Source organism: Nematostella vectensis, chromosome 1, assembly GCF_932526225.1.
Source record: "Nematostella vectensis chromosome 1, jaNemVect1.1, whole genome shotgun sequence".
In the NCBI taxonomy this organism is placed as follows: Eukaryota; Metazoa; Cnidaria; class Anthozoa; order Actiniaria; family Edwardsiidae; genus Nematostella; species Nematostella vectensis.
Window position 1 is genome coordinate 11,387,617 of NC_064034.1, and position 19,339 is coordinate 11,406,955.

At 40.7% G+C, this 19,339-nt stretch overlaps 2 protein-coding genes and 1 long non-coding RNA gene across 3 annotated transcripts; all 3 read left to right on the plus strand.

Annotated features, from left to right (window-relative positions):
• The first annotated feature begins 2,742 nt into the window (after positions 1-2,742).
• LOC116601166 lies at positions 2,743-5,023 on the plus strand. The gene has a single exon (XM_032361850.2). It carries the CDS (start codon positions 2,745-2,747, stop codon positions 3,891-3,893), a length of 1,149 nt encoding a protein of 382 aa, XP_032217741.1. The 5' UTR covers positions 2,743-2,744; the 3' UTR covers positions 3,894-5,023.
• Positions 5,024-5,716: 693 nt separating this feature from the next.
• LOC116601167 lies at positions 5,717-8,417 on the plus strand. Its single transcript, XR_004289927.2, has 2 exons — positions 5,717-6,183; positions 7,447-8,417. It is a non-coding gene; the product is annotated as an uncharacterized LOC116601167 (long non-coding RNA).
• A 2,138-nt stretch (positions 8,418-10,555) lies between these two features.
• On the plus strand, positions 10,556-19,188 carry LOC5517465 (transketolase). The gene is made up of 11 exons (XM_001637433.3): positions 10,556-10,759; positions 10,863-10,933; positions 11,570-11,616; positions 11,992-12,105; positions 12,251-12,540; positions 12,944-13,071; positions 13,522-13,715; positions 14,311-14,632; positions 15,782-15,996; positions 16,862-17,078; positions 18,572-19,188. Exons 1-11 carry the CDS (start codon positions 10,650-10,652, stop codon positions 18,736-18,738), a joined length of 1,875 nt encoding a protein of 624 aa, XP_001637483.1. The 5' UTR covers positions 10,556-10,649; the 3' UTR covers positions 18,739-19,188.
• Positions 19,189-19,339: the final 151 nt, after the last annotated feature.

Here is a 19,339-nt window from a genome sequence, read left to right on the forward strand (position 1 = left end):
AAACCAGCCTTTTTGTTTTGAAATGGCGGCTTTTTACCGGCCAACTGTCACATTTTGGGGAATTCTAAGAAAACTAGACCAAACCTAAGGCTATAATTTTCTTTAGGACTCTCTCATTATCACACAAATCTGTCATCTTTTGTACAGTATGGTTTCAATGCTGTACAGTTAGTCAAATCGGCGACTGAAGTCAGCCTTTCGTACCTTTTCTCGAATGTTTTAACACTACGATTGTACTTGTTTTCGCCAGAGCACGCGCATGCGCATACGTTATTCAGCACTGTCGCGACAATGCGGCTTTAACTTTGCTCTTTGAAGACAACGCTCGCCCAGACTCTTCTGGATTATTCTAAGCTGACGTCATCAATGCGCATGCGCTGTGATTCTCAGACTAGCTCTGTCTGTACATCCTATTTAAAAAAATGTTAGTTTTCTAGCATCATCTTTGTCCTGTGGTGGTTGTGAAGTCGTAGCATTATTTTTATATTCTCACTAGGGCCACCCACCAATAATGCCATAAGAACTTAGTTATGGGAGTCAAGTCGACCCGAGGCAGTTGAGAGCGGGTAGCCCAGTGAAAGGGTGTGCGTTTTTTTCTCGCTGTGGGGAGTAAGGTGGGCTGTTGAAAGTGTAACACCCGGCGCGTACAACTACAGCGAATGGATAATAAATAACAGAAACCAGGGATTTTATAGCCAAAAAGAGGTGTAAATAGCCACGGTGGATCCCAAGGGAACTACATCGCTTACACTTATATTTAATACTTGTTTAATCAGGCTATTGTCGGTGGTTTTCGTACATGTAGCTACTACAACAATTATTAGGTATTTTCTTTTTTATCAGTGATTCTAAGCTAGCGCTTCGTAACGACAACCCGAAGTTTATCCGAAGTCTAATTATCCCAGCATCTTGCGATATTCCGGATGAATCAGCCACACTTTCTCAACTCCAGCCATATTTTCGCTTATAAATCACGATCAAACCTAAATTCTATTCAAACTCATACAAATATGCCTAAAGTTTCTTGCAAAAGGCAAAAGAAGAGAAGATTCTCTGGCAATAGGTTTACTGGGAGCTTAAGTCTATCTTCTTCCCTGAGTTTTGCCTGCCTTATTTTATGCCTGGCTTCCTTGGAATCACTGTTTCCCTCTTTTGTCTGCTTCTTGTACCCTTTTCTTATTTTTCCTGTCACTTCCTTTTTTAGTGTGCCTGCCACAATCGATTTCTAGCTCAGACATGATGTCATGCCGGCCACTAGCACCGACATTGAACTGCAGCGCTGAAGACCCCGCAGCTGTCTGCACACTTGTGAAGCCCCTATATCTGTGCTTTGGGCATCTGTTCCATACCAATGAGTTCACTGACTCATTGGCGTTCTGAGATAATCCAGGTAGACACCTCTTAACTAGTTTCTTTTTGGAAAGTTTATCGAATAACGGAGTCAAAAACTCCAGGAAAATAGGATCCAAATGGTGAGGTTTATCCACAAATGAATCCTTGTCCCTCTGGAAGGCACACCAGGAATCTTTGCCTTGAGGACAGAACAGGTGCCTTGTGTTATTGTCCTCAGTTTTTACGCTGTGATGCAGCACTGCTTTTATTGCAGTCTGCATTTTTATAATTGCCTTGTCGACATCCTTTTCCTTCTTTGCTTTCTTATTGATACATGCCCGGATTGCATTGCCATAATATTTCTGTATCTTGTCTATGGTAGGCCTGGTTAGCCGCCCAGCTTTTCCACCAACTGGCTTCCCATCAGACAGCTTCTTTTTACTTTGCAGGGAAATTAGATTTTTCCCCATTCTTTTTTGCACATGGCCTATGCAGTCAAGTTTGTTTACCCGACTGCACTCTGCCTCTCCACTGTCATGCTTCGACACCCATTCTTTGTGGGCACTTGATTCCAGCCATTTTTTATGCTCTGCTGAATTCTTGTCCATGTTTTCATATTTATTGCATGTATTACATACTCCATAAGTGTCCCACACCTCTGCATAGCACTTACTATCTCCATCGCAGACCATGTCGATATAGCGCAGTCCGTGTTTCTCCTCTGATCTCCCCCCAAATAATCTTAGCAGACTCTTTTTCCATTGAAGGACTAGAGCCATCGCAGTCAGGATTTCTCCCCTTTATCTTATTGGCTGCTTTGCACTGCTCGCATGTCTTGGACATGACTTCATAGTCCAATACCTCTCCAGTATCAGCTGAGATAACAATCCCTACTCCAAAATTGGCAGTGAACCCCCGCTTACTCCATGTGCCATCAAACGACACAGCAGCATCAAGTACGGCATCTTCTCTTTCTCCATAGAATTCCCTCAAGCGTGAGGCAGCGTCACTGAGCTTTTTTTCTAACACTTTATTAGTAGCAGTGTTTATTGACTTGTTGTGCTTCTTCCAAACAAGCAAAGAGTGGGCAAAATAACTGTGTCGAAGAGCCAGCAATCGACCACGTTGCGACAATCGGCTTTCTTAAAAAAACTCCACAAGATTACCAGCAAAACCGAGGAAAAAGCTCAGTCTTTTGCAGAATCTGCTTCCCAAGGAATGACCGGATATCGCCTGATGGATATGGAGGTTTTAGCGGGCATATTCAAGCATTCAAGATGTGGAGAGTGTGGCAAATTCGCCTCCTTGCGTTTATCTGAGAACGATTACAAAAGAAAAGGTTATGCATTCAGCCTGACCTGACCTTACTATGTAAGAACTGTGACTGGAACTTTGTAACTTATACATCAAAGATGCAAGGAAAAAGCTTTGAGGTTAACCGGCGATTAGTCTATGCGATGAGAACCCTAGGAAAGGGGCATGCTGGTGCCAAAAAGTTGTGCCAAATCATGAACATGCCACCTCCAACGACCGAGAAAGCATATGGAAAGAATGCTCGTGTTATTCTCAAACATGTCAAAACAATGGCAGAAGAGAGCATGAGCGAAGCATCCCAGGAACTTAAAGAATTAAAGGGAGATCCTGAATCCCAAGAGCCTACTAACTGTGGTGCTTCTTTTGATAGCACGTGGCAAAGGAGAGGCTACTCTTCCCTAAATGGCTGTGTATCAGCCATTTCTATTGATACTGGCAAGGTTCTTGATGTTGAGGCTTTGACGGTATCATGTAAGCAATGCCAGCTACATGAGCATTTGGACAAAGCAAGTCCAGAGTACCAGCAATGGAAAGTTGACCATGTCAACTGCAAGGCCAACTTTAAAGGCTCGGCTCCTGCCATGGAACCAGAAGGTGTTGAGCGCATTTTCAAGAGATCAACAGAAACGCGTTACCTTCGCTACACCGAGTATTATGGAGATAGAGACTCAAAAGGATTCGCAAGGGTCGAGAATGTTTACGAGGACATGGGCATAACAGCTGAAAAAAAGGAGTGCATAGGCCACGTACAGAAGCGTGTTGGCTCTGCACTACGTAAGCTGAAGCGAGAAAACCCTGGCCTTGGGGGTCAGGGCAAGCTTACAGACCATCAAATTGATAGACTTCAAAACTATTATGACATTGCAGTTCGGTCCAATGTTGGAAATTTGGAAGGAATGAAGAAGGCAGTGCTTGCTAGCTTTTTTCACTGTGCTTCTAATGAGAAGCACCAAGCACATGACCGGTGCCCAGAAGGCTCTACACGCTGGTGTAACTATCAGCGGGACAAGGCTAGCCACAGAAATACATACAAGCATGGTGCTGGACTCCCAAGGGAAATAATTGAAAAATGCAAACCTGTGTTTACTAGGCTTAGTTCTGACTCATTACTGGAGAAGTGTCTCCATGGGAAGGCCCAGAACCAGAACGAGTCCTTCAACGGTTTTGCTGGCGGATGGGCCGGTCACGGATATTTAAGATCAGGCGTCCCTCGCCCTGGCAGAGGGTCCCCAAGGAAGTATACGTAGGGAGAGACATACTTGAACTGGGACTTTATGATGCAGTTCTACATTTAATATGGGGGCAAGCTCTATTCCAAAGCTGTTAACTGCCCTAAATATCCCCCAGGCAAATATACTGAGGCAGGCTGTTTGCTACAGGACATTACCCGTGTTCGGGTTTCGGAGCACAAAGCTCAGGAGAGCACTAAAAAGCAGGTAAAGGTGCTCAGGGGAAGAAAAAAGAATAAGGATGACAAGAAAAAGCAAAAGGAAGGCCCAGCTTATGCTGCTGGAGCATTTTAAGTCTCCAAATGGCTTAATAATGGACTAAAACCTTGTGAATAACAATACTTTATCTTTAGTCAGCTATTTTTCAAAATGTTAAATTTCCGTGTATCACCAAAACGCTAGCGATGATTAAAGAAAAGCAATTTGATGGATTGGCTTGATTTTTTCAGGGCATGTATATGGAATATCAATGCACAAAATGAACTACAAACAAGCTGTTTAGTGTAATATGTCATCTAAAAATTAGATTTTAGATGCTGGTCAATGTCACAGACGAAAGTTCTGATCTAGACTAGATTTTTTGGGGGAAATATTTGAAGTGATTGTAGTTCATTTTTGTAGATATACTATTTAACAACATTGTCTGCAAGTTTGAACATTTTTAAATGAAATGGAGTGGAGATATTACGTTTTTAGTACCGTATCCTAAAATTGGGCGTTGCCCTTATTATCTGTAACCATAGCAACGCTAATGAAATACAAATGTGGTATTCCATTCTTCATCCCATGTAGAATAAATGTATATTGGTTTCAAATTGTTAAAATTTTTGAGGTCTGTACCACCTTAAAGCTAAGGGAACCTTTTCTCTTAAGTTGTTTTGCTGCCTTTGAAATTCGTGCGTGAAATATTCAAAACCACTAGAAAGCTTTTATAGTGCATGGCTCCCGTGGGGCACATCTCCTGTTTCCAGTATTTAGTATTTAGAGAGGGCTCCTTTTAAAAAAGAATCCGTAAAATAAAATTGGACCCCCTCTTTATACTAATAATTGACTGACTCTCAATACTCCCTAAGATATTTCGTATTGTTTGTATTTAGTGCTAAACTGAATAACTGAATCATATTAAAGATTGGTTTTTGTATAGTGGATGATTGGTCTCAAACTGATTTACATAACTTAAATGCCAAAGCTGTTGTTACTGAACAACATTTTTATTTATTTGTGCATGCAAACCTTTAGCTGTTGATAGTAAAGGTTGTGTTTAAGGTTGTTTGAAAAACAAATGATTTTGTAGGAAACTTCTCTCCCTGAGGACTTTTTTCCCTACAGGGTTTTGATTCTAGATAGATAGAGGGTAGAGTCTGAGCATTTTGCTATGTCTTTCGTTGAACTCAATAACTCGTTTTATTGTATTGTATTGGTATGCTATATATATACGAAGTGGTCGTACCTAAAAGGTGCAGCCAAAACAACTGAGTTTTTAGATATTTAATTATTTGCCCTATAATCTGTTAAACACCCACTAGAAAAGAGACATGATTGGCAAGAAAAGCTGTTTTCATCTTCTGTGGCCTTTTTTTTATTTTGTCTAGACAATAATACCTTAATACATGTAGTTTAAATATTAACCCAAGTTTCACTATTTTTTTTTAGAGAAACTTCGTTTTTAAGAGAAATATGCGAAGGTTTAATTGACGATAAAAAAGTTTAAAGTGAAATTTGACCAAAAATTATGATAAAACAGTTCGCTCAAACTATGGGCATGTGTTTTCGTTTAATTACCCATAAAAGGTCTGCGCCTTTCCATATTCCGGTTTCGGTGGTAATTAAGAAACTTGGTGAATAATTGTCCTTCAACAATTGTGTTGTTCGTCAGAAGGTTTTTGTGGGACCATACAGATCACTCCAATCAAGTAAGAACGTCCTTCCATTGTTCACCTCAACTCGAGAAAAGAGCCACATTTCCGCTTGAGTTGTTCACTCTTCGTACGGTTTTTTGCTGAGAGCCGCTAAAAAACATAAGACGAAGAAAACGAAAGACATTGGATGAAAATGGCTCCCTCGAACGCCACCATCGATACAACTGCTGTCGTGATGAAGATTATGGAGAGAGAACGCTTCACACTGAATGGTTATCTTTTCTTGTTTATCGTAAGCGCAGTCTCGGTCGCTATCTTCTGCGTGGTGAATTTTCTTTGCTGTAGAGATAGCCGACGCGAGGAAAAGCTGTTTGCTATCAACCACCCCGAGGAACATCGCCAGACGATGGAGGATCTTGGACTCATGTAACATTTTCGCGCCAAAACTTGTAAGTGAATATTCTCTGGTCGCGCGCACTGATAAACTCTTTGACATTTTTTATCTCCTTTTTGGTTATTAATGATGCCAGCTGGGTTTTATAAAGTGAATTTAGTGTGTTCATCACCGTTTAATGCTTGCTTTTAAAAGCAGATGTTCTTGTTATCCGCACTGCAACTCTATTTGGCACAACATTTTCTAATTCATTTCTGTTAGGGAATCCATTTTATTATTTTTTAGCTAAAACGTTTTAAGGTTAAAGCGTTTGCGATATATTTGTCGTCGAATTTTTTGCCGCTTTTTGTAAAGGCTATCGTAAGACCGATTTTTCCTGTTTATATTTGTGTGCTTTAATAAAAAAGGTTGAAGGATTGTTTAAATAAATGGATAAAAAAGAGATATTAACAAAGAAAGGGGGTTCTTCCCCTTTTTTTCCGGGAAAGCAGGGAGTTTCTTTTAGATAAAACAGGAAAAAAAGATAGTTATTTTTATTGTATCTCTTGTTATCCTCGCATCCAATCAAATGCCCCTTTTAGACCTATGCACTCTCTCCCATTGGGCCCGTTCTCAAACCAAAATAGTGCTTCGTTTACAGGTGTCATTAAGACATAGTTGTTTTTCTTTCAGGAACTTGTATTTTTTATTATTTTTTTGTTTTTCTTTACGTCTACACACTACACACCATCCAAATATTTTTTTGTACTATCAAAACTAAAAAAAAAACTTTTTTCACGCTCCTTTTTTTGCCAAGCATTTAAGTGAAATATAGACAGCTTGGAAACGAAAATAAACAGCTTTTTCAAGATATTTATTATGTCTTTAATTGATAGATAACACGGCATTGTGTCAGTTCGACGCGCGCTTCCGTGGCCAAGAAAAATGCTGTAAGACAGCTAGCCAATCAGCATACGAGATTCGCAGTTTTAATTGACACGTTATAACTAGAAGGATTCCATCGTGTTGTGATATGTACTAAAGCAGTTTATTGGTTACATTGGTCTATTAGCACCTCTCGCATTCTCATTGGTCTTACCACGGGCTATAGGATAATTTGTCCAAAATAATGTATAATGCTTGTTTGTGTTGAATAAAACACGCATTCCTACCTCAACTGGCTGATCTGCGAGCTCACTGCGCTTGCGTTGCGACCTTTTAAACGACTCGATTTTGAAGAAAAAGCGCAGTGAGCTCAGACAAAAACCCCTGAGGGCGGAATTAAGGACAATAAATTTTTCCTGGCGGAATCGTTTGTTAAACATGCTTTTATCTTTAGGGACGTCTTTGTAAATACCGAATCCAGCTGTCAAGCAGTGTGTAGATGACCTGTTTTTTTCCTGTGCTTCTACGTGTTCTTCTAATGCTTCCAGGACAACAATTAGATATGCAGGCGCCAACTCCGGTAGAAATACCCTAACTAGAAGAGCCAAAAATGCTCTAGAGGTAGTATTAAAAAAAGGCAAAGGCTTATCTTATCTTTCATATTTCTAGAGACTTACACGTACAAAATCTTAGAATCTTATAGATACGAAAGAAAAGTAGAGTTAGCTGGTGAAAGAATTACAAGCTGTGCTTTGGTCTGTAGAGAAGAAAATCAGTCCCTACACTAAAATATGTTGCGTAGGATCAGATTATCTAATGTCAAGGGGGGGGGGGGGGGGTATTGTATTCTATAAGATTGGACAGTGCCAGTCCTAGAAGGTCTGCTTCCAAACTACCTCCACCCTGTTCGTATGGCTTTAGATATAATTTACTCTCTATCACAATTTCATATCGGGTATACTTAATGTAAACATTTCAAAGATTGAAAGATAAGATAAAGGATATTACGAAACATACATGGTGTTTAGTTCATAGATAAAAGGGGCTTACCATATGTAAGCTCTAAACCTTAGCCCACAGTTTTACTTTAAATAAGTTTGCACTCGGAGAATCTGTGTCGTAACCCGCAGTGCATCATCGGTATTAAATAAATAATAGAATAAGCGTTAATAAACAAACACAGGCTTAGAAAGCTTTAGCATTCTTGTTTATGTACCTCTAAATTTTCACATGGCGTTCAGAGACCAGCATTTTTACGTTAACCATGAATTACCGCGGGTTAGGATACATTGATTCGTAGGTGCAACATTGATTGAAATAAGTAAACTAAAAAACTAACAACAAAACTAAAAAATAGATGATGGAAATTTAAAAATTTCAGAAATATGCCCGGCCCTGGATTATGTGTAATAACTTACTGCCAAATCTCTGTGTGTATGCGTGCGTGCTGCGGAGGGGGTGGGAGCAAACAATACCATGCACTCCTGTGTCCGGTCTCAAAGAAATTGCGCGACCTCTCAGAATCCAAAATTCATTTCTTCGTTTGGGAATAGCGCGTAGTGAACCAAACCAAAAAATCAAAATAAGACAAACCTTCCCCAAAATTTGTGTCTGACTACGCGCTATTCCCAAACGAGACAAGGATTTGGGATTCGCCGGAGTCGCGCAACAACTAATTTGGCTGTAAAGCAGGTGCCTCACTATTTTCATTGTTTTTTCCCTTTTCCATTAGTACCTTTGACAAGCAAATTGTTATCCAACTAAACACGAAGGCTTTTTTCTTTGTTTGTTATCTAAACGTGATTTCCATATCCAAATCGATGAGAATGGTAAATTTTCCATTGTCATTTTCCGCTGTGACTAAATGCCACTCTCGAAATCACCGCCCCCAAATACACGCAGCAGCTGAATGACGAAAGTTGAATAAACGCCGCGGCGTCTGGTCTAAAACGGGAGCTCTGATTGGTCGATTTTTTATTTGAATGCACACGCGCATTTGACGTCATCTGTCATCATTTTATTTGTTATATACGGTAAGTAAGCTAAACACATGTAAATAAGATCGAGACAACACTCCCCATCTGCAATATTAGTATCTTGTTACTATAAGCAATTACCATAATTAAAGATTTAAGTCCCCCTACCGTTTTTCTTCTCCCTTGTAGCCAGGTAGATTACAAGACTATTTGATTTTTATGGAACAAAAACACCTTTCTGGTAAAATAACACAAAAAGCACTAGCTGTTGTGTTTCAATTTTGCTATTCGAGCTTCCCCCTGCCCCCCCCCTGCTCCCCCTGCGCCACGCAAAATGCGATAAAAATGTGCTAATAACATTTTTTACCCACAAATGAACTTTATTTTACAGTTTTCATCTTCATATGGGGGTGTGGCGCTTTTAAATGTTATATCACCATACTTTTGAAGGGACAGATTAAGAAGGGGGGGGATGGAGAGGAGGTTTCAGGAGTGCACGGTTTTTTTTTCTTTTCTCCAAGACGTACATGAATTTTTTTCAAATCGTGGTATACATTTTTTTCTGGTTTGGGGTGCCATTAATTTTTGTTAAGGCTTTTCATCACAAGAGCGTCCAGCGTGAGATTTCACCAAATTTTAAGAAAATGCTAAGAACATGCCGAGGCTCAGATAGCAGAATTACTTTACTTTATTAGTCCTGATGCGTTCTAAAATGCAGAATCAAATAATGCGCAAAGTAACAACCTTATTTATTGCTATTGATCATAAGTCCCGGGGGGGACTTAGATCAGCCGCCGCTGGTGGTTTTGAAACCTGACCCTGTTTAGGACAACACCATTGATTTTAGGACCCTGTTTAGGACAACACCCTCAATTTTAGGGCCCTGTTAGCACACAGGGCAAGCAAAGCAATCAGATCAGCGGTTACGAGTTTTAGCAAGGCGACCAAATCGGTACCCTGTTCAGGACAGAGAGGCCTGAAATATATACCCTGTTTAGGACGGAGTGGTCAAAAACCATACCCTGTCCAGCGGCACGTCCCCGTATAGCCCATATAAGGGAGTGCCCCCCCCCCCCCTGAAACATAAGTGTAATTCTCTTCCTAATAATTCATTGGGTATTATATTCTTATATACACTAAATTTTAAGAAAAAAATGTTAAGAACATATTCAGCCTTAAAATGTCCCAAAATTAAGAACGGCCCAGCTCAACTGAAAATTAGACGTTCTTATAAAAGAAAGAGTGTATGCATTTTTTTTCAAAATCCATACACTGACTGCCGAACATACTTACATTGGAAGAACTACTAAAACTAATTTCATACTACCCTGCTTAGTGTTAGCAGAGCTATTTCCTGATTGCTTCCATCAGTGAACTTATCCGTGTCGCGAGTCTGTTCTTTCGCGTTCTTGTTTGTTAATCGAACGATTGATAGAAACAAACGGGAAGAAAGCTCTGCTTGCAGGGTAACTTCATACCAACTACTTCAAAAAGTTGACCTGTCCATCGAATCAAATGTACCGCCAAGTAGAGGACTAAAACGAGTACCCATTGACCAATCAAAAGCTGGCGGCTTACCTGAAGTCGAGGCTGTATATTTTCCCTCTCGTGCTCTCGCCAAGCGAAGGAATCTTTTCTTCTCTCTCATAGTCGATCACAAACTATTCTTCTTTAAAACAATATGGCTGACAACTACCATAAACCCGACCAGAGCACAGTCCAATCTCTTAAGGATATTGCAAACAAACTTCGTATTTTGAGCATCAAGGCGACAAATGCTTCAAATTCTGGGTGATGAGTATTTGCAATGAAGTGTTTGTAAATCACGTGTGACTGTTCAAATCATTTTAAACTAATTTTTCTCTTTTTTTCCCTTACTGTTTCAACTTGACAGCCATCCTACATCATGCGCCTCCATCGCTGAGTTGATGTCTGTGCTATTTTTTCACACTATGCGTTACAAAGGTCAGTGGAAACCTTGTTGGCCAAAGATGGCGAATCTGCATAAAAATGTTCGAACCATCATGTGCTAATTATTTCATTTAATTTTACTATGATGCAATTTATAATAGATTCCGCTTGTGCTCTGTATTTATCAGTATAAATACTGATTAGTATTTCATGTCTCACCTATAAATACTTTTATGTATTTTTACCTCACTTAAGTAATTACTTAAGTAATTATAACTGAACAATTTGTAAATGACATGAATAACTTTTGTACTTGCCCCCATTCATTTACTTGTGTAGACCTGTGATCATTTCATGTGATCTGTCTATTAAAACTTGAGTCCAAGATCACCAGATCTAAGTATTTTGAAAACACATTCTTACTCACTTGAATGGTTGCCAGTTTTAGCCCTCTACACTCCTCTGGTCTGCATAACCATGTCTCTCTGTCTTGTTTGCTAATGAACAAATGATAACCTTTAATAATGTCACATAGTTAATGCTATGGCAAATGAATAAAGCCTGGGGGGATTGTCCAGAAAAGTAGACTGGGTGATGGTCTTTTCTTTTACGAAATTTCCCCTCGAAATGAATTAGCTATATAATGATATAATTCCTGGAATCTAATCCATCCATATTTTATCATTTTAGTGTCTAACCCTGCTGACCCATCCAGTGATAGATTTGTCCTCTCCAAGGTATAGCTTTTTGTGAGGTGTTTTTTCCCCTTACATTTGGCAGTTATTTTGCATCCCCTAAAAAAAGGCCGATGATGTGCATTAAGAGACCTCTTATCTCCAAATTAATGTCCTTTATCTGAGGAAAAGAGAATTCACAATTCTGAGAGTAGATTTTTCCACCAGAAAGTACCAAGTTGACCTGACTAGGATATAAATGTGTCTTGTTTGGGATTTTTATTTACTTATTTTTGCATATTTAGATAGATTCAGCAAAACTGGTTGGAATGAGGCTCTGTTTAGCACAAGTTACTTGAAGAGAAAAATGTATTGCAAACCACTGATACTGTATTCCATTCAAATGTGGCTACATAATATTTCTTAATATGTTTACAGGGCCATGCCGCACCAATACTTTACGCTGCATGGATGGAAGCTGGTCTATTTGATGAAGCCAAGCTCATGACCCTAAGAAAATTTAAATCTGAGCTTGAGGGCCATCCTGTGCCGGTAAGTTCAGTCTGTGTGCTGTTGGGTTGTGGGGATGATTGCGTGACTGGCTTTTTGTGTCTGCATTTTGATATTTAAAAAATAAACACATCACAAGCAATAATAATAATCAATTTTTACATGAAGCTTTTGTATTTTCCTTTAGCGACAAAGCTTTACTGATGTAGCAACCGGTTCCCTGGGCCAGGGTCTAAGTTGTGCTTGTGGTATGGCCTACACAGCAAAACATTTTGACAAGGCAAGCTACCGTGTTTTCACCCTTCTGGGTGATGGTGAGGCTGCAGAGGGAGCCGTATGGGAAGCCATGCATTTTGCCGGATACTACAAGTTAGACAATCTTGTAGCTATCTTTGATGTCAACCGACTAGGGCAGAGTCAGCCGACTTCTTTAGAGCACGACATGGAGACCTATAGAAAGAGGGCTGAAGCTTTTGGGTGAGGAGGGGCTTGTTTATGCCCTTTATTCTTGCAGGGATACTAAACAAACTATGAGACAGCAACAACTCACAAAAAATCTTTGAACTTGCAAAAACAATCTTCATCCCATCTTGTTTCAAATCTATTCTGATCTATCTATATCATTTAAAGCACTTTGTCTGTTCAGTCCGTGTTTTTGAATGGTCAAGCAGTGGTATGAACAGTTTTTTTTCAATATCTTTGTTTAATTTTTGCACAATTTTATTCATTGTCACAAGGTTCTTTCCTTGTAATGTGTTAAAAGTATAACAATTTTAATTAAAATTAATTAAAATTGTTTATCAGCATTTTAGTTAGAAATAAATCTTACCTTAATAAATCCAAGCCAACCTCTATCATAATGATGCTTTGACCTCCCCAGATGGAATGCTGTTGTGGTTGATGGCCATGATGTGGAGCAGATCTGTCGTGCCATGTATGAAGCTGAGAACACCAAAGGACGGCCTACCTGCATAATCGCCAAGACGTTTAAAGGCCGTGGCATAATCGGTATTGCTTTTTAAAGCTCATTTTACTGCAGTATAGAACATTTGAATTTATTCTAGCCTTATTGGTTTCCAGATTGTTAAGATTTTCTTATTTAGATATATTTTTTTCAAAATTTTTATATTTATTTCATATTTTACTTTTTCATAAATAAGTCAGTATCATATATCTATCAGATAAATATATTTTTATAATACAGTGATGCTTGGGTAGAATAGGCCTAGGAGGATGCAGCCTCCACCAACCCTTCCCCCCCCCCCCCCCACACACACACCCATTGTCCTTAATTTTACTGAAAAAAAGGAAGGGGGACTCCTGGATCCGCCCCTGTAATTCAGTTAAATAGAAAAAAATGTTTTGCTAATTCAGCAGTCTTAACAGACTTAACACTTTACAACAGCCCTGCTGATGGGTCCATTTGACTTTCTCAACAACTCTCTTTGCATGGTATAGGTGTTGAAGACCAGTTGAACTTCCATGGCAAAGCATTGGGAGATAAGGGTTTAGCCGCCATTGCTGAAATCGAGAAACTGATATCTAACAACAAGCACAGTCTTGGACCGGCCACAGTTATTGATGATGCTCCAGCCATTGACAACACGGAGGTCAAGCTTTCAGAGCCACCAAACTATAAACTAGGGGATAAGGTATCATTTTCTTACTACATAACTTCCATCTGATAGATCCATCTGCCACCAAACTATAAACAAGGGGATAAGGTATCATTTTCTTACTAAATAACTTCCATCTGATAGATCCATCTGCCACCAAACTATAAACTAGGGGATAAGGTATCATTTTCTTACTACATAGCTTTCATCTGATAGAGCCACCAAACTATAAACTAGGGGATAAGGTATCATTTTCTTACTACATAACTTAAAGACCCATCGGCCACCATTTTGTCATCCTGCGAAATATCAAGTGAGAGAAAGCATCTATTTTTATCACGTGTTTTAGGAAATCTATTGCAAATGTTTTTTTTTATTTGGTATATAAAAAATGAGCCATTGTTTTTGAGATTTCATCACAATTTGCCTCCCGATATGGAACTGCAGAGCTGTAACAGGCCATGTAAGATGGGGGGGAGCACATTACAGAAACAGTAAGAAAATATTTGCACAGCCATGCCCCTACTGGTAAAAAAAAATTAAAATATTTGGAGGGGGGGGAAGCTGACAGTTTTTAAAACTATAAAGATGCCATTTATGGGAACTTATCTGGACTTGTGCGTTTTTACAGCTTGCCACCCGCCAGGCTTATGGTAATGGCCTGTTGAAGATTGGGAATGCCAACAGTCGTGTGATTGCCTTGGACGGGGACATGAAGAACTCTACATTTTCCCAAGAGTTCATGAAAGCCCACCCTGACCGTTTCATAGAGTGCTTTATTGCAGAGCAGAACATGGTGGGCGTGGCCGTTGGGTGTGCCACAAGGGGTAGAACTATCCCCTTTGTCAGTACCTTTGCTGCATTCTTCTCTCGCGCCTACGATCAGATCCGTATGGCAGCTGTGTCGGACTCCACCATCAATATCATGGGTTCCCATGTTGGATGCTCTATTGGTAGGTGTTATATAGGTTATTATGTTATCATCCTACCAAAGTACCAAGTGTGAAAACAGCATTTTTTCCATTGATTTTTTTTTATTTATTTATTTTTTTGTAAGCAAAGTATAGGAAGGATAAGGGAGTTATTTCAAGATGGTTATTTAAATACGTCTTCATATAATTTCGTTTTCCAACTTTAAATGAAAACAATAACAAACTTGTGGCTGACTGAGGTTATGAAAAGCTTTATTCATTTTCCAAGTCTGGAAAAACTTGATCATTGGTAGTTTGCATGGGGTTTTTCCTAAAGTTTTTTTTATCTGCTTGCTGTGTTCACCAGCTATTTTTAGCCCGGTTTTGCCTCTTTTTCAGTCACCAGGTGACCATGCTCAAACCCCTCTGTTAAAAAAACCTAGCGATTATTTACCCTCATTATTAATCTTATTTAGAATGAAAATAGTTTATTCAACTAAAAATGTCTTAAATATCGAGAAAATTGCCAACTTGATGTTTGAAAATTAGCCCGCTGCAAATCAACATATTAATTTTTGTTATTCATGAGTGCACATTACGTTAGTTACTGGGGATAACAAAACAATCCTTAGTGAGTACGGCCTTTAATGAATCAGAAATGTATAGTTTCTCATTTGATAGTAAGTTTTCCTTACTGTCACATTCACTACGTGACTCGAAGCTATTGGAAGCACGGGTGGCCTAGTGTGTTAGCGCGTCGGCCTCTCACCCCTGAGGCCCAGGTTCGAATCCTGGCTCAAACTGGGGATTATTTTTCCTGAATCCTGCCTTGATTTGAATTTGTGTCACAAGTTATTCTCCCGAGTTTCAAGTCTTCTTGGATAAGGACACCGTCTCTTCAAGCTGCACTAAACTAACCTGAACCGAAGGGAGGTAAAAAAAAACCCACTGGGGACGCAATAAACCCTCTGGCAGTGACCAACATTACTAAACGATACATTCAAGGGGGTAATTGATTTGAAGCCTAGCTCTGTTGTACCTACCGCACCAGTATAACTGGTTGAAATTGAATAAATTAAATAACCCAATATAATACTGACAGTAGCAAAAGAAAGGGAAACGTTTATTTTCTAAAAGGTTTACAAAGGTATCATAGAGGTTAGGATGAATATATTTGTTTGTTTTTACCAGGTGAGGACGGTGCATCCCAGATGGGCCTAGAGGACTTGGCCATGTTCCGTGCCCTGCCCAACTGCACCGTGTTCTACCCAAGCGATGCTGTCTCATGTGAGAGGGCGGTGGAGCTGGCTGCCAACACCACCGGTATGACATTCATTAGGGCAAGCAGGCCAGCCACGCCCGTCATCTATGGTAATGAGGAGACCTTCACTATTGGCAAGGCCAAGGTAACACAACCACGGAATGTTGTCTGACTCTTGTTGTCTAACTCTTGTTGTCTGACGTCAAGGATTACTTGTCAAGGATTGATTTGTTTGGTGAACCGTACTTAGAAAGTTTGTTGTTCTCGCTTGTGTGACGCATGTTTTTGATGGCTGTTTTTGATTTTGTCGCAAGTTATGAATCAAACTCCGGTTAGTTCTCCTCTACGAAAAAAAGAAAACAACTGTTCAATTTCAATCACCTAAAACGTTACTAAAAAGATTGAACAGCAAACGCAGCAAAGACGAGTTTTGTCTTGTTTGTGGGATAAATTTCAATACATCTGGGTAGGCGAGTTTCTTCAATGTAAATATCGCACAGTTGGACTCGAAGAAAATGTTTTGGTAAACTTAGATCAGCTAATTCCAGAAGAATATGCAAAAGCTGTAAACGGTAGATTGACTCGTTAGTCAAAAGAGAGAAAATTCTGAATGAAGACAAGCATTTAATGGCTTCTTTTATAATTCGTCGCGTGATATTTCTACGGAGGACGCAGTTTCGAATGCGGGCTTGTTATCCCACAGCGGATAAACGCTTTACGTAGGCGCTAGTCATTGTGGGCTCAAATTAATGTGGCCAGTAATTAATGAACGGAGCATGTGCTCTGGATCTCCCGGCCACGATCGTGGACGGCGGTTTGATCAAACGAACTTGCGACCCATGGCAGAGGTCTCTTTTCCTCACAAACGCCAGCCCAGCGAAATACAGAGAAAAGAGGCCTCTGCTAGCAGGGAAACTCTAAAGCTAAGAAACACGACCATTCCTGTCTTAAAGGGAACCCTGATGTTAACTTCTAAGACTAATTACAACTAACTACTTTCTTCCTGGCAGATCGTGCGCCAAAGTGCTGATGACAAAGTCCTTGTGATTGGCGCGGGCGTCACCCTGGCCGAGGCACTCAAGGCCGCTGATGAGCTCGCCTCTAGTGGTGTAAGTGTGAGGGTCATGGACCCGTTCACCATCAAACCCTTGGACAAGGACGCCATCGTGGAGCACGCCAAGGCGTGTGGGGGCAAAGTGGTGGTGGTGGAGGACCACTATTATGAAGGTAAAGCAGCATTGTCTCCTTGGGTATGTGTAAACCCGTGTAAACAGCATTAGTCAGCATTGTTGGCACCGCTAAGCCCCGTGTAAACAGAATCAGTCAGCATCCACAAGCATTGTTGGCACCGCTATGCTCCGTGTAAACAGCAACATCATCTGGCATAGCTAGTAACGCTAAGCCCCGTGTAAACAGCAACATCATCTAACATTGCTGGTATCGCTAAGCCCCGTGTAAACAGAATCAGTCAGCATCCACAAGCATTGTTGGCACCGCTCAGCCCCGTGTAAACAGCAACATCATCTGGCATAGCTAGTAACGCTAAGCCCCGTGTAAACAGAATCAGTCAGCATCCACAAGCATTGTTGGCACCGCTCAGCCCCGTGTGAACAGCAACATCATCTGGCATAGCTAGTAACGCTAAGCCCCGTGTGAACAGCGTCAACATCCACAAGCATTGCTGGTACCGCTATGCTCCGTGTAAACAGCAACATCATCTGGCATAGCTAGTAACGCTAAGCCCCGTGTGAACAGCGTCAACATCCACAAGCATTGCTGGTACCGCTATGCTCCGTGTAAACAGCAACATCATCTGGCATAGCTAGTAACGCTAAGCCCCGTGTAAACAGCAACATCATCTAACATTGCTGGTATCGCTAAGCCCCGTGTGAACAGCGTCAACATCCACAAGCATTGCTGGTACCGCTATGCTCCGTGTAAACAGCAACATCATCTGGCATAGCTAGTAACGCTAAGCCCCGTGTAAACAGCAACATCATCTAACATTGCTGGTATCGCTAAGCCCCGTGTGAACAGCGTCAACATCCACAAGCATTGCTGGTACCGCTATGCTCCGTGTAAACAGCAACATCATCTGGCATAGCTAGTAACGCTAAGCCCCGTGTAAACAGCAACATCATCTAACATTGCTGGTATCGCTATGCTCCGTGTGAACAGCGTCAACATCCACAAGCATTGCTGGTACCGCTATGCTCCGTGTAAACAGCAACATCATCTGGCATAGCTGGTAACGCTAAGCCCCGTGTAAACAGCAACATCATCTAACATTGCTGGTATCGCTAAGCCCCGTGTGAACAGCAACATCATCTAGCATTGCTGGTACCGCTAAGCCCCGTGTAAACAGTTTCAACCTTAATAAGGGTTGCTGATACCGCCTCGCAGGGCTGGCCACAGGGCAAAGGAAAAGTTTGTGTATTACTTAAACATCGTGCGCAAACAGCGCCATCACTGGCAAGTATTCTGCGCTCATTACAGGCCTCAAGCACCTTGCAACAATATTGTTGGAAACAAATTCAAATCACGGCTGGACCAAACCACGTTGTGTTGTTTACACAACTTTTTGCGTGGTTAGTTGGTGAGATTTTCGTATCCGACACAGCGCTAACAATGTTGGGGCTGGTAAGAGTTGTAATGTGTTCTCTCGTGCCTATATTGCGTTGCGTTCTCTCTTACTTATTTCGGGTTGTGTTTTCTTGCAGGCGGTATCGGCGAGGCTGTGTGCCACGCTGTCGTGAACGATAACATCAAGGTGGCGCACCTAGCTGTGCCCCGCATTCCTGAGAGTGGCCCGCCCAACGATCTGCTGCAAGCCTTTGGCATCTCAGCTAGCTGCATCGTCAAGGCCGTTAATGGAATCATTGCCTAAGTAGCACCCACAGGCGAATGGCGTTGTAGAGTAGATTTCCCTTCTTACGTAGATGCTCATCATTGTTACTTAGAGGAAAAATACCCATAGATAGTGAGATGCTGTATAGGTACTTGGTGATTGTGAATGGGTTGATAAAACTCTCAATAAGTTTTGTATGCATTGATAAGCATTTCTGTTATACTAGTTTAAGATGTGTGTTAATCTTGCTAGACAGATTCACAAATTTACACTTCGTCTCAGATCCTCAAACTGTTGCTGTGGTAAGTCTAGGTTGGGCGCCTTCTCACTGTTAGTTCTTGAGTAGGTATCAAGGTGCTAACAGGCAACCACATTTAACACCAGTTACTCGACACATCCCACGTCGGTGAGACGCTTATCTTTATAATACTGTTGTTACCTCATTTCATTTATGCCAGTGAATAAAGAAATAAAAAAAAAAACAGAGCATTTAGAGTTGCACTGGATTCAACAATCGATTTGTTTTAAGGTCTGCGTAAAGGTAAACGACGTAAACGATTGTCGCGCCGCATATTCACTACATTAACAAACTTTATATCAGATAAAAGATTGAATTATCTCCTGCAAGTTTTATTTTTGC

Coding starts and splice junctions, on each gene's coding strand:
- LOC116601166 (XM_032361850.2), top strand. CDS start 2,745: ATGCAAGGAAAAAGCTTTGAGGTTAACCGGCGATTAGTCTATGCGATG.
- LOC5517465 (XM_001637433.3), top strand. CDS start 10,650: ATGGCTGACAACTACCATAAACCCGACCAGAGCACAGTCCAATCTCTT. Junction 10,760..10,862: donor ACAAATGCTTCAAATTCTGG/GTGATGAGTATT, acceptor TCAACTTGACAG/CCATCCTACATCATGCGCCT. Junction 14,633..15,781: donor CCATGTTGGATGCTCTATTG/GTAGGTGTTATA, acceptor TGTTTTTACCAG/GTGAGGACGGTGCATCCCAG.